Source organism: Salvelinus fontinalis, chromosome 33 (assembly GCF_029448725.1).
Source record: "Salvelinus fontinalis isolate EN_2023a chromosome 33, ASM2944872v1, whole genome shotgun sequence".
NCBI classification, from domain to species: domain Eukaryota; kingdom Metazoa; phylum Chordata; class Actinopteri; order Salmoniformes; family Salmonidae; genus Salvelinus; species Salvelinus fontinalis.
In genome coordinates, this window is record NC_074697.1 from 31,546,539 (window position 1) to 31,563,016 (window position 16,478).

Here is a 16,478-nt window from a genome sequence, read left to right on the forward strand (position 1 = left end):
TACATGCCATGAATGTTGCAGCTGTCCACATCGATGCAAGATACTGAATTATTAGAAGAGCACAACTATGTTGTAATTTTATTAGCATGACAGATGAAGACTCAAATATGGTAATATTATGTAACATTCACAAATATGTAGTCCTGATGAAAAATACAAACATCTACATTGACTTAAAATGGAGTGCATGAATCTCTCTATATTTGACACAACAGTAAAGTGATAATTATTTAACAAAAAATATCCAAAAAGTAAAAAAGTATCTTTAGTGGATTGCCAAAAATAAAAGCTTAGCCAGAACAATGCATTTGGTCGTGAAGCCACAATGTAACTCAAAATTCCAAATTACAGCTGTTACACAACTGAAACCTTTTCACAGTATTGTCAAAATTACTTAGATTACAATGGCTGCAATGAAGTAGAGTCAAATCAACTTGAGGGCAGACAAAAAGAAACATAACAGTCCTTCATAAGTCGTTTTCATTTGACTAATTAAAAATAACATTACGATATGTCTTGGAGGGGGAAAGGACAAGGGAACATTTTTCCAATCCAAACATCATTTGAGCGCTGATATTCTTTATAATTTGCTCAGTGCTTTTTTGTAATCTGTCCACTTACATGATAGCTGGGAGTTTTCCCATCTTGGTTTACCATTTTCCATGAACTCATGTTGAATAGTGCAAGTCACCAAATCAGTGATGATGGCATCCACATATATAAAAAAATGACCAAGATCTGCCGTTTCCCTGTCCTTGTACAAAGGGCTACTCTCCACCTTGGTTAAGATTACAACGTAAATAGTGATACTAAACAACAAGCAGAAAGTTAGTCTTTTACCTCTACGATGACTAACCACAATACAACAAAAAGCCAATATAAATCAGATTGTGATTCAGTCTTGGAATGAGCTCAACAAACAGATCATAAACATGGAGGTAATATGGAATGGCAATAGTGCAACAGTACATATACCCATTTCCACAATTATAGATGATTAAAAGCAAGATAAATGACTAAATACATTGAACAGCATTGTCTAAACAGGAGTGATATCTTCCTCTGACAAGTGTATGATATACAGAGTTATCTTTAACAAAGATTACATCGTGGACAGAACCTGAAGAGCTGTCTTACATGGCTTAAAATGTACTTATATTACTATATAAAACTGCAACAAGTGTCTGTCAATGTTATAATCAAGTCACACTAATCAATTGAAACATCAAATTAAGAAAACAGAATTAACAAAATGACTTATTAAAAACATATCACAGCTCATATAAAAAACAAAACAATTATACATGAGTTCATGTATAATAAAAATGATAAGGAGCAATGACTAGTGTTTGGCTATGAGTAACACCATTTTACTTCTTCTTGGACTCAAAAACACTTCAATATTTCACATACTGAACTTTCACCAGGACAAAAAGTCTCAATAAATTACGCTACATCATTAGAATCCCACAAAGTACTTAATCTCTCCCTTAAACTTACTTCATGCCAATTCAGAAAGAGGCATCATAGCCAAAGAAACAAAAAGGACTGCCAATCAGGTTTCTGGGATGAGTATAAAAAGCCATTCTTGTTGCTATAAATGAAAATGTGTTTGGAATAATGTACTAAACAATGTTTGCAACGTAAAACTAAATTAAAACACATGATTTCTTAAAGAGTGGGAAGAATTCCCAGTTACCCAGAGTTTTGACAAAGTAGAAGCCTAAATAAATTGAGGATAGTAAGCAGTGAGCACCTTGTTTCATGTAGCACTTGATACAACTTGTCACCTGATTGTGAAAACCCATAACTCATCATAATGGACACAAATTAAATCAGTTAAATTAAAAGTTATATACATTAGAGTACAGTAACTTCCATAACCTATAAAATAGTCACATGAGAGCAAGAAGAGATAATTACTGAGTAATAATGAAGTGTATAATAGGCAATGTGAGTACAACTTTGAAAGAAAATCATAGAGATTGCTCTTCTTGAACGCTGTTCACTGACATGATATGGTAAGGTAGAGACTAGAGGTTTATGAGTAAAATCAAAAAGCCTCAGTTCATGCTAAATGATAATGTCATGCGATCTACTTATTGTAAAAAGCTTCATGATTCAAAAAGTAGTGAACTCAAAAGATACATAGAGTATATAAAGGAGCAGCGGTACATGCAGATATTCTGGTCCTGTAGAAATTAAGGCACCAGAGGTTTAAAAAAATCCACTTGTTCATATTTAATAAATAAATAATAATTTCAAGGGTATTGAAGGCAGTCCATGAGTGTGCATAAAACAGAGAATAGAAGGGAGAGATTGTTTTCAGGCCTGAGCATCAGTCATCCTCTGCAGTAGTGGGATCTGTGGAATAGGAAACAAAAAAAAATCAATTTAGGCTAGAAAGAGATATTGTATGCTAACGTTTCATTTCACTATTTCTGAAAAATTACATGTAGGTTGGAACAATCCAGCAGCACCAATAGGATTCTATAGGACATATTGGCTAATTCATAGAATTAGAACAGACATTACCACTCTATACAAGTCAACGTTCCATGATGGGTGTAATTATATTTCTATGGACTCACTAATCTGTTTTACCTACCATTTTCACCATGCATGTCTGGTGAACAATACTATACTGACGCTAAGTGAAGTTAGACTTCCTGTCCAGCCCCTAATTACCTTTGATAGGTCAATTCCTGTGAGGGCGCTGACGGACACAGGAAGTTCAGCCAGGAGGCGGTTCACTTCCCCCGTCACATGGTTTCCCTCCCCGCTCAGGATTACTATCTCATTGGTCCTGGCCAGCGGCGCCGCCACCTTGGCTGCAATCTAGGAAGACACGGGCACATTGAGATGTTTTTATTGTGCTCACATCACAAGACACATTTATGGTATATAATGGCATATTACATCAACAAATCATCTGACTTCTGAGTCACTTTAAAATGGTGTAATCGTACACTTGTACATGCAGTCTACCACCTCTAACACTGGCTGACAAAGATAACTACTGGCTGATGACTGATACTTCTGTACTTTGTCAAGTCAGAAATAAAAAGTCAAACGCTGGCATTATTACTGTTACTAGATTTTAACTGTTTATTACTGCTTTATTAGTATCAATGTTACTAGGTTTATCTGGGGGCACGTTAATGAGTGTGTCTACTGTACATCTACACATTACCACCTCAATATAAATACATCTGTATGAAGGTCTCATCAAGGCAGTAGTGATTTAATTTGATCACATCTAAACTATTCAAACGCATGCATGAATACACTGCATTTAAAACAATCAGTGCAATATGACTTATGTGACTTAATTCCATAGTCTGTTACCTTGGGCAGGGCCTCCAGGACAAGAGCAGTCTTGGCTGCCTCTCCATACTGCTGGTAGGCCTTAGCCTTCAGTCTCATCTTCTCAGCCTCAGCCTTCCCTATAGCCTCAATGGAGCCAGCCTCTGCCTCGCCTATTCTCCGGATCTTCTCTGCCTCTGCCTGGGCCGTCAGAACCTTCTTCATCCTGAAAGACACAACACACTTGTATCAGAACAACTGGGAAACTAGATTGTTTTCCAAAAGAGACAAAAAGCATCCGCTAGTTTCCAAAATAAACAATTTAATTCATATGCTATTATTGTGTAATTACCATTTTAACTGCTCACTTGATAAACTAGCATTTTTTCCCCACAGTTAAATGAAGTGCTACCAATCTACGTGTTGAAGAATTCCAGACTCATGAGAAAATATTTTTGTGATAGAAGACAATGCACAAAGTAGAGTGGAATCACTAGTGATCGACAGTTTGTATGTTACAGCTAGGTAAGTGTATAACAGGACTGTGGAAATGCTCTGTTATGATATAAAAGCTGTTCCCACTTCTGTCCCTCAGCCAGCTGTTGCATCTTGTATGCCTCTGCCTCGGCAGGCCTTTTCACCATGGCGATGAGCTCCTTCTCTGTGCGGGAAATCTCCTTCTCCTCAATGGTGATCTGCTTCTTCCTCTGAACCACCTCAATCTCTATCTCCTCCAGCCTGATCTTCTGCTGTTCTTTAGCTGCCTGCAGCTCATAGGCCAGCTGGGCTTCCGCTTTCTGGAGACACAGAGACAGAGAGAGACATGACCATGACGTCCATGTTGAAGCACACAGACAGAGAGACAGGATCATGACATGGCCGTCTATGTTGATAGAGGAGTTTTTATGTTGAGGTTGGCTGGAGGAAGCGTTTGCCTGCTTAGGGCTATATTTAATGTTAATTCCAGGCTCTTTGATCGCGTAAAATGTTGCATTTACTAAATTACTAACGCCTACTGATAATTTAGACTCAGATGGACCAACATCATAGAATAACTTAGTAGACTGGAATTGCTATCGCACTGTACTCATTTAACTGACATTCAAAAGTGGAGTACGCAGTTCATGCAGACCTTGGTGTTGACTTCTTGGTTGAAAGCAGCCTTCTGCAGTTCAAGTTCTCGTTTGGAGTCTGCCATCTTTGTGTCGGCGAGGAACTTGACATCCATCATCTCCTTCTTGCACTCCGCTTCCTGGCGAGAGAGTGAGACAACGAGAGAGAGAAAGACAATGAGAGAGAGAGAGAGAGAGAGAGAGAGAAGAGATTTGAATGTACATGAGAGAGAGAGAGGGCGAAAGGATGAGGAGAGAGAAACAGTGGAAGTGTATGAGGAGAGGAAACGGGGAAATTAATAAAATGAGCTTACAAACCTTTCAAATGAAATGTATGTACATTATTACATTAATATAGAAATAATTGCCCCTCTCGAAGTATTACATTTATTGAATCTTACTCTTATCCCAGCATCCCTTTCTGCCTCTGCCACACCGATGTCTGCATCCCTCCGGACTGCTGCTGTCTGAGTCTTCCCCAGTGAGCTCAGGTAGTCCACTTTATCATAGACATCCTACAACACATACACAGTAGCTCAGATTACCATACACTACCAGAGATACTTGAGGGAACAAAAACATAAATAAAATGTCCAACATCAACATATAATAACATCTAATTCATTGTCGCACTTGCAGTGAAGAGCTTGTCATGACATGGCCCTTTCTGGGTGTAGATAATGGCTTCCCCCCCATCTCACACTATCCTAACCCAGGTTTATCACCTCCGGTCGTAAATACCGGGTAGAAACTACCATGCAGTATTGAGGGAGAGAGTGTCTCCTAGAACAGAGACTTGGCCAAACTCCTAATCCCCAAAATGAGAGAATTAAACCATATGGCTACTTTTGAGAAAAGTGTCCACGGATTTAAGGGACAGTTATGACAAGTGTGTTTCATTTGATGATCTCATGAAGAACAGGAAACACACATAACGGTATCTCTTAAAGTGTACATTTCCCAGCTGGCAGGTTTACATCTAAATATTGTGAAAAGTATGTGATTAAACATGAAACTATTTGTGAAAAGATGTAATGTGATATTGACCTTCTAAATGAGTATGGATTTTCATATAAAGATTAACTAGTCAGTGGTCACACCCCCAGGAGCCTAGCCATCACATTAGGCGCCATGGACCAACCTTTTCTACTGTTACGTATAAAACCAACTCCTGATGAAATTCACATCAGACTAAGCAAACCCCAGTGTGAGCTGTGGTTGCAAATGGTTAAGACTAGAGGTCGACCGATTAATTAGGGCCGATTTAAAGTTTTCCATAACAATTGGAAATCTGTATTTTTGGACACCGATTTTTATTTATATATATATATATATACTGCTCAAAAAAATGGCAAGAAGGGTTGGCCTGCTGGAGGTCATTTTGCAGGGCTCTGGCAGTGCTCCTCATTGCACAAAGGCGGAGGTAGCAGGCCTGCTGCTGGGTTGTTGCCCTCCTACGGCCTCCTCCACGTCTCCTGATGTACTGGCCTGTCTCCTGGTAGTGCCTCCATGCTCTGGACACCACGCTGACAGACACAGCAAACCTTCTTGCCACAGCTCGCATTGATGTGCCATCCTGGATGAGCTGCACTACCTGAGCCACTTGTGTGGGTTGTAGACTCCGTCTCATGCTACCACTAGAGTGAGAGCACCGCCAGCATTCAAAAGTGACCAAAACATCAGCCAGGAAGCATAGGAACTGAGAAGTGGTCTGTGGTCACCACCTGCAGAATCACTCCTTTTTTGGGGGATGTCTTGCTAATTGCCTATAATTTCCACGTTTTGTCTATTCCATTTGCACAACAGCATGTGAAATTTATTGTCAATCAGTGTTGCTTCCTAAGTGGACAGTTTGATTTCACAGAAGTGTGATTGACTTGGAGTTACATTGTGTTGTTTAAGTGTTCCCTTTATTTTTTTGAGCAGTGTATTTTTTTTTTACACCTTTATTTAATCTTTATTTAACTAAGCAAGTCAGTTAAGAACACATTCCTATTTTCAATAGGAACCTAGGAACGGTGGGTTAACTGCCTCGTTCAGGGGCAGAACGACAGATTTTTACCTTGTCAGCTCAGGGGATTCAATCTTGCAACTTTACAGTTAACTAGTCCAATGCTCTAACCACCTGCCTCTCATTGCACTCCACGAGGAGACTGCCTGTTACGCGAATGCAGTAAGCCAAGGTAAGTTGCTAGCTAGCATTAAATTTATCTTATAAAAAACAATCAACCAATCAATCATAATCACTAGTTAACTACACATGGTTGACGATATTACTAGTTTATCTAGCGTGTCCTGCGTTGCATATAATCGATGCGGTGCGTATCGTTGCTCCAATGTGTACTTAACCATAAACATCAATGCCTTTCTTAAAATCAATACACAGAAGTATATATTTTTAAACCTGCATATTTAGCTAAAAGAAATCCAGGTTAGCAGGCAATATTAACCAGGTGAAATTGTGTCACTTCTCGTGCGTTCATTGCACGCAGAGTCAGGGTATATGCAACAGTTTGGGCCGCCTAATTTGCCAGAATTTTACGTAATTATGTCATAACATTGAAGGTTGTGCAACGTAACAGGAATATTTAGACTTATGGATGGCACCCGTTAGATAAAATACGGAACGGTTCCGTATTTCACTGAAAAAATAAACGTCTTGTTTTCGAGATGATAGTTTCCAGATTCGGCCATATTAATGACCTAAGACTTGTATTTCTGTGTGTTATCATGTCATAACTAAGTCTATGATTTGATAGAGCAGTCTGACTGATCGATGGTAGGCACCAGCAGGCTCGTAAGCATTCATTCAAACAGCACTTTCGTGCATTTGCCAGCAGCTGTTCATGACTTCAAGCCTATCAACTCCCGAGATTAGGCTCGTGTAACCGATGTGAAATGGCTAGCTAGTTAGCGGGGTGCGCGCTAATATCGTTTTAAAACGTCACTTGCTCTGAGACTTGGAGTGGTTGTTCCCCTTGCTCAGCAAGGGCCGCGGCTTTTGTGGAGCGATGGGTAACCCTGCTTCGACGAGGGTGGCTGTTGTCGTTGTGTTCCTGGTTCGAGCCCAGGTAGGAGCGAGGAGAGGGACGGAAGCTATACTGTTACACTGGCAATACTAAAGTGCCTATAAGAACATCCAATAGTCAAAGGTTAATGAAATACAAATGCTATAGAGAAAAATAGTCCTATAATTGCTATAATAACTACAACCTAAAACGTCTTACCTGGGAATATTGAAGACTAATGTTAAAAGGAACCACCAGCTTTCATATGTTCTCATGTTCTGAGCAAGGAACTTAAACGTTCGCTTTCTTACATGGCACATATTGCACTTTTACTTTCTTCTCCAACACTTTGTTTTTGCATTATTGAAACCAAATTGAACATATTTCATTATTTATTTGAGGCTAAATTGATTTTATTGATGTATTATATTAAGTTAAAATAAGTGTTCATTCAGTATTGTTGTAACTGTCATCATTGCAAAAAAAAAAAAAAAAAAGTTTTTTTTTTTTTTTAAAAACAAAAAACGGCAGATTAATCGGTATTGGCTTTTTTTGGTCCTCCAATAATCGGTATCGGTATTGGCGTTGAAAAATCATAATCGGTCGACCTCTAGTTAAGACCACGCAAACCCCAGTGTAAGCTAAGGTAGCAAATGGTTGAATCTCTAAGACCAAAACATGCCGGGTGATGCTGGTGTGTGAAGTGGTTTAAACTACAACTCTACCAAAGGACAGGACTATACCACGTGGAGCATTGGCTACATGGCTGGAAATGGTTAAACAGACTATCGATCCCTACAGAATAAGAGCAAATCTTAGATGTATAATTACTAATCCGCAGCTAGAAATGACATAAACCTAGAACGAGAATACCAACAACCGCCGAAACATCTATTCTAGGAGAACATTCCCGAATGGTACTCTTTAGTATCCATTCTAACAACCACAAAATACTTTAATCTTCAGGGAAACGCATCCAGAGAGACTGCTGAACTCTCCAGCAGACGGACCAGATTCCAACAGAGAAGACAACAATGACATACGGGCGTAAATATATACTTCCAATTATTTTCGAATGAGCAGCCATTCATGTGCGAAGGATTAGCATTTCAATTAATATAAATATAGACTGTGTGTAATGAATCTATTTTGTCTTTCCCGCTCTCAGTATCACCCTTCCCTTTTGTCTACCAAACTGTCATATCGGCTTTACCCACTAGGGACTTTCCTATCATTGTTAGTAACCAATATCTACTGTTTGTTATGTATTTCTGTGATTTGATTAGTTAGTAAATAAATAATTAAGCCAATTTGTATATCGGTGATTCATAATTTATGCTAGTGTTCGTGCAGATAACCAATAATTTTACGACGTTCAGATGAGACTGATAGAATGTAAAGAATAATTAATGATTGATTGCTATTAATATAAAAGATCTTTAAGAGTGGATTCGGGAGATAGCCTCTATATAAACTAATGCTTCAGTGGTGCTCCAACTTCCTAGTTAATTAAGTTTACATGATTAGTTTAATCACGTAATAATAATTACACATAAGGAATTGATTTGAAAATAGCATGTCATCTCATTTAACCATACTAGAGACACGACAAGCTGCTACTAAAAAGTGGATCTCATTGACGGGGACTGTGACATTCTAGGCTAACGGCTATTAGAACTACTACCAATCCACATTACTCAATCCTAATCAACAACGGTAAAGACTAGTTAAGTGGAGTTGCCTCCCAAACAGGTTTACATCATCCATTAAATGCCATAGGATAAAACACACCAATAAAACAAAAACATTCAAATAAAAACGTGTGTTTAACTGCATTTACCCTCCACACTTCATGGCACCACCAATTGACTCACCTTGATAGTGAAGCTGAGGATCTCAATGCCCATCCTGCCCACGTCGGGCGCTGCCACCTCCCTCACCAGCTGGGCAAACTTGTCCCTGTCCTGGTAAATTTGCTCCACCGTCAGTGTACCTGGGGAGAGGGAAGAGCAGAAGAGCCTGTCAGTCTCTACAACACTGGATATAGACCTACTTCACTTCACTGGTAATCAAATAATCACTGAAATTCATGGGTATTTACAAAGATAAAATGCATTGATAAAAACACATAGATCTCTAAAGTCATCATCATCATAAAGTAAGACATGATAAAATATCATAATACAGAACATATAACGTTTACTTTTCAATAGTGCAGTCTATATTCTCAGATTTCATGTTTGTGGTATTAGAAGTTACCCTTTCACACATTCAGGCTCTCATTACATTGACTGTCATTTCTACTTTTTTCTAAATTAAAATAATTTAGACAGGCTATATTTAGTACAAAGCTTGAACAAACGGTTTGAAAAGCTACCTATCTGCAATTCTTTGTTGTTGAAAAACTACTCATCAGCAAAACCCATGTGTATGTGTGTGTGGGACACTGAGGTTTAGCCACTGATTTACATCAGCTAACAGAACAAAGCTGACAACAACCAACTGAAATCAACAGAAGACCATAATATAAAAAAACATATATTTTACTTTGGAGAGATTCTCCTCACCTAGAATTGAGCGTAAATGTCCCTCCAAGGTTTGCAAAACCACTCCTTTGATTTCGGGGACGGATTTGCCCAAAAACTGCTCGCAAGCAATTGCCAAAAGATCATGATCTGTCATCACTTTGATCTGGAGAAGAGATGAAGGAGAGATTCGGAAAGACTGTGGCCTGGTTGCATACGCAAATATGAATCACTGTGATTTAACAACTTGATCTATGGCTGTAAGTTAGTTTACACAAAGAGCTCGCTATTGCTGCAGTTTGTAAACTGGTATGCTACAATGAGATATTAAAATCAATAACAATTAAAGTTATAAATATTTTCCAATTCAATGGTGTCGGTTTTATACAACTGACGAAACGATACTTTGGCACTGTTTTCACTGACAACGCATTTTGCGAGACAAATTATGGGAGGTATGTCATGGTGGTAACTAGTCTATTTCTAGCAGTTTAATTATTAATATTTTTTTTACCTGTGCCACCCCAGTGACAGTGATGGCGACCCCCTCTGCAGTCTCAACATCCTCACACTTGGGTTGGAGTGTCATAATCTCCAGTGTAATCCTATATGAGGGGAAAAACGTATTTTAGTTAATGCAGACCTTAAATTAAAGGGGCAACCTGCAGTTGAAACAATAACGACACGTTCTCTCTCCACTGTTTCGGAAAAAAGCTAAGGGATGGGACTGTAGAAATGCAACCACTCAAATTCATACAGAGCTATGGATACAAGGAGTGACCATCCATGATTTCAAAATTATAGTTTTAACCATCTTGTGAGGCTATAGTATACAGTGTTTGTTTACATTCACTTTGTTTACAAACATAATAAAACAAGCTTAAATTTTGGGTTCTGATGGAGTACGACAGTTGAACTAAGCTCATGAGGCCTTTATAAGTTAAATTATTCAAGAATCAATGGTTACATATCATTAACCAAAAATGGATATAGCAACTGCAGAAAAACACTCTGCATCAGTATTATGTGACAATGTTGTCACTGACAACACATCAGGAGAAGAAATAATGGAATCATTTGGAGGCTCAGCTGAAATATTGTTATCTTATCTCATCATTGAATAAATATCATTGGGAAGTCACATGAGGAGTTTCACAATGGCAACATTTCAGTCATGGAATATTTCTATAGTGGAAAGTTTATTGTTTCTGGAGATTTACTACTTCTATTGCCACCACTTCCTTGACACGCCCCAAACGACTAGTGACTAGTTACTGGCTATTGAGCAAAAATAACCTGAAGAAACCCTAAACAAAACATTGCATGCTTTCATGTAAACCCAGAGGATAATGCCTTACAGTCAGTTAATAAACAGAAGACAGCACCTAACCTACTGTGAAAAAGGGTAAGAATGGGGCCAAGTGACACACGGGGAAAAAGGCAGAATAGTGAATGTGTACTGTAGTGTAAGGTGGGGCCAAGTGTCCTTTGCCATGTTTCCATTTGAAACATCCAGAATTCATTAACACAATGTAGGTCAGTCAGGAAAGTGTGGCAAAGAATAAAATAATAGTCTTCCACGCACACACCTCCTGGCTGATTTTTAGTCTGCAGATGATTGGTGTGTTTACTGAATTATAGGCTATCATTGTGGAAATCTACGATAGTTGAAAAACCTGTTGGAGCTGTGTCCATAAATGATTGTGGGTTTCTAAACCTCAGGCAGCCCTTTTATCCAATTTAGTATTTGTATGGAAACGTTTGTATTTGTATGGAAACGTCTTATTTATCCATTGAAGAAATAAAACAAGCCTCCTCCAGACCATTTGCAAAACAACCCATGATTGCTGATAGACTGATGAAGACAATTCTATAGCATACCATGACATCGTCATCAACGGTCTCACCTTTGAATGTCAGTGATGAGCCACCAGGCCCAGGCCCAGCCCCCCACCATGTAGGTCTTCTCATCTGAGCCACAACAGGCACCTGAGAAATGAAAAAGACAAGATTTCCATCAGGGAATGACTATCATTCATCAGCACTCATTACTGATGCTCAGTTGACACTCTTCTTAGTTGTTACCACAACAATTCCTTTGTCTTGGTGCCATGCAATAGCTAGGTTACTACAGGGCCAAATGTAAAACATGTAGGTATAAGCTACTCATAGACGTCTATAAGGGTAGGCTACATGATTACATAGCATTGTGTATAATTTCCCTGCAAGCTAAGAAATCCCTTGGCAGCTAAGTGAGGATCATATTACAGTGTACATAGGTAAGGATGTAGTAACTCAAACAATCAAAACATGGAAGTGTTGGTATCACTTAGCTCATTCAAAACTATAATTTTGACCTAAAATATTTTTGTCCCTCATATAGGTTTACACCAGAGATTATGACACTCCAAACCAAGTGTGAGGTTGCCATCCCTGTCACTGGGGTGGCACATGTAAAAAAGAACCTGTCCATAGCCTGCTTCTCAGGCATATTGCATGACTGTTATTTGGAATTGTGGTAAAGGCCACCAGCTGGAAAGAGACTAGTTACCAGATTGCATTAGCAAGGCTTGCATCCCAGTTCAGCAACATTAAAGTGACTGTTTCCAGAATTCAAATCAAATTGTATTTGTCACATGCTCAGAATAAAACAGGAGTAGACCTTACCGTGAACTGCTTACTTACAAGTTCAAGAAATATCCTGCTAGCTTACAAGTTCAAGAAATATCCTGCTAAGCATTCAAAATGTAATGAGTACTTTTGGTTGTCAGGGAAAATGTATGGAGTAAAAAGTACAATATTTTCTTTAGGAATGTAGTGAAGTAAAAGTTGTCAAAAATATAAATAGTAATGTACAGATACCCCCAAAAACGACTTAAGTAGTACTTTAATGTATTTTTACATAAGTACTTTACACCACTGCCATTTTCACAGGTAGACTGGTCCTGGCAGCTAAATCAATCAAATAATCAATCTATCGATTCTCAAATGCGATACAGTTCTAGAAACAAATACCTTTACTTTCATATCACATCTACATTTCACAAATGCAAAATACACACTTTATTGTACACTGTTTTAACCGGCTTTACCATAGTTGCAGCCGACAATATTTTTCAGTTACAATATGTTTCTGGCGACCTTCTTCGGTTACACACAGGTGTTCGGAGCACGCGAGTTAGCTAATTAGTACAGGTGGTCACTCTGTCTTTCTAATTAGCATAGGTTGTCCCTCTGTCTTCCGTAAACAGTAAACACATGTTTTAACATAGAGATATGGCTGTGTGGGAACAATAACCCTATAAAAAAAGGTGTGTATCAACTTAATATTTTCCTTTTTCAAAATGATTTGATATGAAAGATCAAGTCCTTCTGCTTCCAAAATCCTACCACAATCAATGCGTGTTAATGTTCAGACAGAGTTGCTTTCAACAAAACTCCCCACAGAAGACGCCTTCCTCCAATGACTCGTGTGTGTAATGTAATAGAACTGAGAGACATGATCAAGGGCTAGTAACAACCTAACTGACTACGTTAGTGAAGCGATATGACTTGTTATGTTGTTTATCCGTCGAGCAAAATCAATGCAGTGACCGTTTCATTAACTAGCTAATCAATCAAATGTATTTATAAAGCCCTTCTTACATCAGCTGATGTTACAAAGTGCTGTACAGAAACCCAGCCTAAAACTCCAAACAGCAAGCAATTGCAGGTGTAGAAGCACTATACATTAACTGAACCGTTGGTAAACAAATAGGTTAACAAAATAACCATATATTAACAATTAAGCTTGTATGATAGCAAGTTAGCTTCCTAGCTACAGTAGCATGGCAGGAAGGGGGGACACCTACCAGAGACAACCACGGCTTCATTTGGTCCAACTGTAAGGCAGCTACCCATCTTCTTCTGGTGTTATAATCTCTCAAATATACGTGAAACCCTTCTGTATTGTAATATATATTGGTTGTGTGGTTAAATGTCTCTCAATTCGATTAAAAACAGTAAACATTCACAGCGTCTTTGCCACCTTCCTATTAAATCTCCTGCAAGCCCCCGCCCCAAATCAAGACGGTGACGTAGCCTAGCTAGAAGCTAACGTTTGTCAACACGACATGCCCTGCCCACTTCATGGGTCTCTCCCTTCGCATACAGTGTACTAGTAGCCACTAGGTAGTAGTAGTTTCTATTGATAAAGAAGGAAATATACTCTCCTACAGAAAGTTCTTAGAAACATATAACTTCCCAATACATTATAAGGATTGTAATTCTATATGCAAAGCAATACCTTCAGGACTTACTCAATTAATTAAATCTAATTTGTGTTTTGTGTTTTGGAGAACATGTCAAGATAGATGCACAATTTATATTAGAAGATTGCCCCCTGCCGGATAAGAAATGTAATAATACTTTCATAAGATAACTTTTTTTTTTTTTTTTTTTTTTTCCATCTTTATTTAACCAGGTAGGCCAGTTGAGAACAAGTTCTCATTTACAACTGCGACCTGGCCAAGATAACGCAAAGCAGTGCGACAAAAACAACACAGAGTTACACATGGAATAAACAAACGTTCAGTCAATAACACACTAGAAAATCTATTAGCAATGTGTGCAAATGTAGTAAGATTAGGGAGGTAAGGCAACAAATAGGCCATAGTGGTGAAATAATTACAATTTAGCAATTAAACACTGGAGTGATAGATGTGCAGATAATGATGTGCAAGTAGAGATACTGGGGTGCAAAGGAGCAAAAAAATAACAATATGGGGATGAGGTAGTTGGGTGGGCTATTTACAGATGGGCTGTGTACAGGTGCAATGATCGGTAAGCTGCTCTGACAGCTGATGCTTAAAGTTAGTGAGGGAGATATAGGACTCCAGTTCCAGTGATTTTTGCAATTCGTTCCAGTCATTGGCAGCAGAGAACTGAAAGGAAAGGCAGTCAACGGAGGAGTTGGCTTTGAGGATGACCAGTGAAATATACCTGCTGGAGCGCGTGCTACGGGTGGGTGCTGCTATGGTGACCAGTGAGCTAAGATAAAACGGGCTTTAACTAGAAAAGACTTACAGAGGACCTGGAGCCAGTGGGCTTGGTGACGAATATGAAGCGAGGGCCAGCCAACGAGAACATACATGTCCCTATCTGTGGTGAGTTGGTACAGCCTATCCCGACTCCCCGTGATCCCTGCTTACCACCTACAGAGCGATATTCGAGGAATCCTGGTGCCTGCCGGAGTTTTCTTTCTCAGTGCTCGCTTATTTTTGAGATACAGCCATCTTAGTTTTCTTCAGACCAATCGAAGATGACATATATTATTACGCTAATGTCGGGAAGGGTGCTCTTCTGGGCTACAGCAGTTTGGGAACAACAATCGGCCATCTGGAGGAATTCATGGCAGAGGTGAGAAGTTTGAGTCTCCGGTATCCGGGAGAAAGGCGGCCAGCCAACTGCTTGATTTAAGTCAAAACTCCCGTAGTGAGGCAGACTACGCGGTGGGCTTTCGCACGTTGGCCGCTGAGAGTGACTTGAATCCGGAGTCTCTTTTTGATACTTTTCTGCACAGATTATCTGAGGAAGTTAAGGATGAGCTAGCTGTTTCCTGTCTCTCTGTGCCAGTTTGTCTTGTATGTTTCCAAGTCAACCAGCGTTTTTTCTCGTTCTCCTGCTTTTTGCATTCTCCTTTTTCTAGTCCTCCCGGTTCTGACCCTTGCCTGTTTCTGGACTTTGTACCCGCCTGCCTGACCATTTTGCCTGCCTTGACCACGAGCCTGTCTGCCACTCTGTACCCCCTGGACTTTGATCTGGTTTTGACTTTTTGCCTGTCCACAACCATTCTCTTGCCAACCCCTTTGGAGTAATAAACATTGTAAACCTCCAACCATCCAACACATAAACACAGTGGAAAAATAAGCCCGCACAAAGAGCAGGCGGGCCTACCAGCTTAAATAGCCCAACTAAAAACCATAACAAGAAACAGGTGAAACCAATAAGACAAAACGAATAGAAAAGGGAAAAGGGATCGGTGGCAGCTAGTAGACCGGTGACGACGACTGCCGAGCGCCGCCCGAACAGGAAGAGGAGCCACCTTCGGTAGGAGTTGTGACAACTAGGGGCACTCTCACATGGGGTTAGGTCACTGGTCACGTGTGTGTATATAAGTACACAGGTGACCAGGACGTGTTAGCACAGCATGAATACACCTCTGTGCTTTTGTACAGTAAATTATTTTACATTCTCCAATAAATAGTTTGCTCAACAAAAGAAATACATCTGGATAGGCAATTCTATGTGGATGTGTAATGGGGCTTTTGGGTGCCTAGTAGTATTAATGTATAATATCAGCCCAAAACGCTGTGTCTTTGTGAGACGCAGAGTAGGTGAATGGATGATCTCCGCATGTGTGGTTCCCACCGTGAAGCATGGAGGAGGAGGTGTGATGGTGTGCGGGTGCTTTGCTGGTGACACTGTTGGTGATTAATTTAGAATTCAAGGCACACTTAACCAGCATGGCTACCACAGCATTCTGCAGC

The 16,478-nt window shown here is 39.5% G+C and overlaps 1 protein-coding gene across 1 annotated transcript; it reads right to left on the reverse strand.

Moving 5' to 3' along the window:
• Positions 1 to 48: 48 nt before the first annotated feature.
• Positions 49 to 14,030, reverse strand: LOC129832026 (flotillin-2-like). The gene is made up of 11 exons (XM_055895740.1): positions 13,803 to 14,030; positions 11,859 to 11,940; positions 10,466 to 10,556; positions 9,994 to 10,117; positions 9,301 to 9,419; positions 4,820 to 4,933; positions 4,439 to 4,558; positions 3,889 to 4,103; positions 3,349 to 3,532; positions 2,689 to 2,838; positions 49 to 2,364 (listed from the first exon to the last, which is right to left on the reverse strand). Exons 1-11 carry the CDS (start codon positions 13,849 to 13,851, stop codon positions 2,326 to 2,328), a joined length of 1,287 nt encoding a protein of 428 aa, XP_055751715.1. The 5' UTR covers positions 13,852 to 14,030; the 3' UTR covers positions 49 to 2,325.
• Positions 14,031 to 16,478: the final 2,448 nt, after the last annotated feature.

Coding starts and splice junctions, on each gene's coding strand:
- LOC129832026 (XM_055895740.1), bottom strand. CDS start 13,851: ATGGGTAGCTGCCTTACAGTTGGACCAAATGAAGCCGTGGTTGTCTCT. Junction 10,557..11,858: donor CTCATCACTGACATTCAAAG/GTGAGACCGTTG, acceptor CCCCTCATATAG/GATTACACTGGAGATTATGA. Junction 10,118..10,465: donor CTGTCACTGGGGTGGCACAG/GTAAAAAAAATA, acceptor TCTCTTCTCCAG/ATCAAAGTGATGACAGATCA.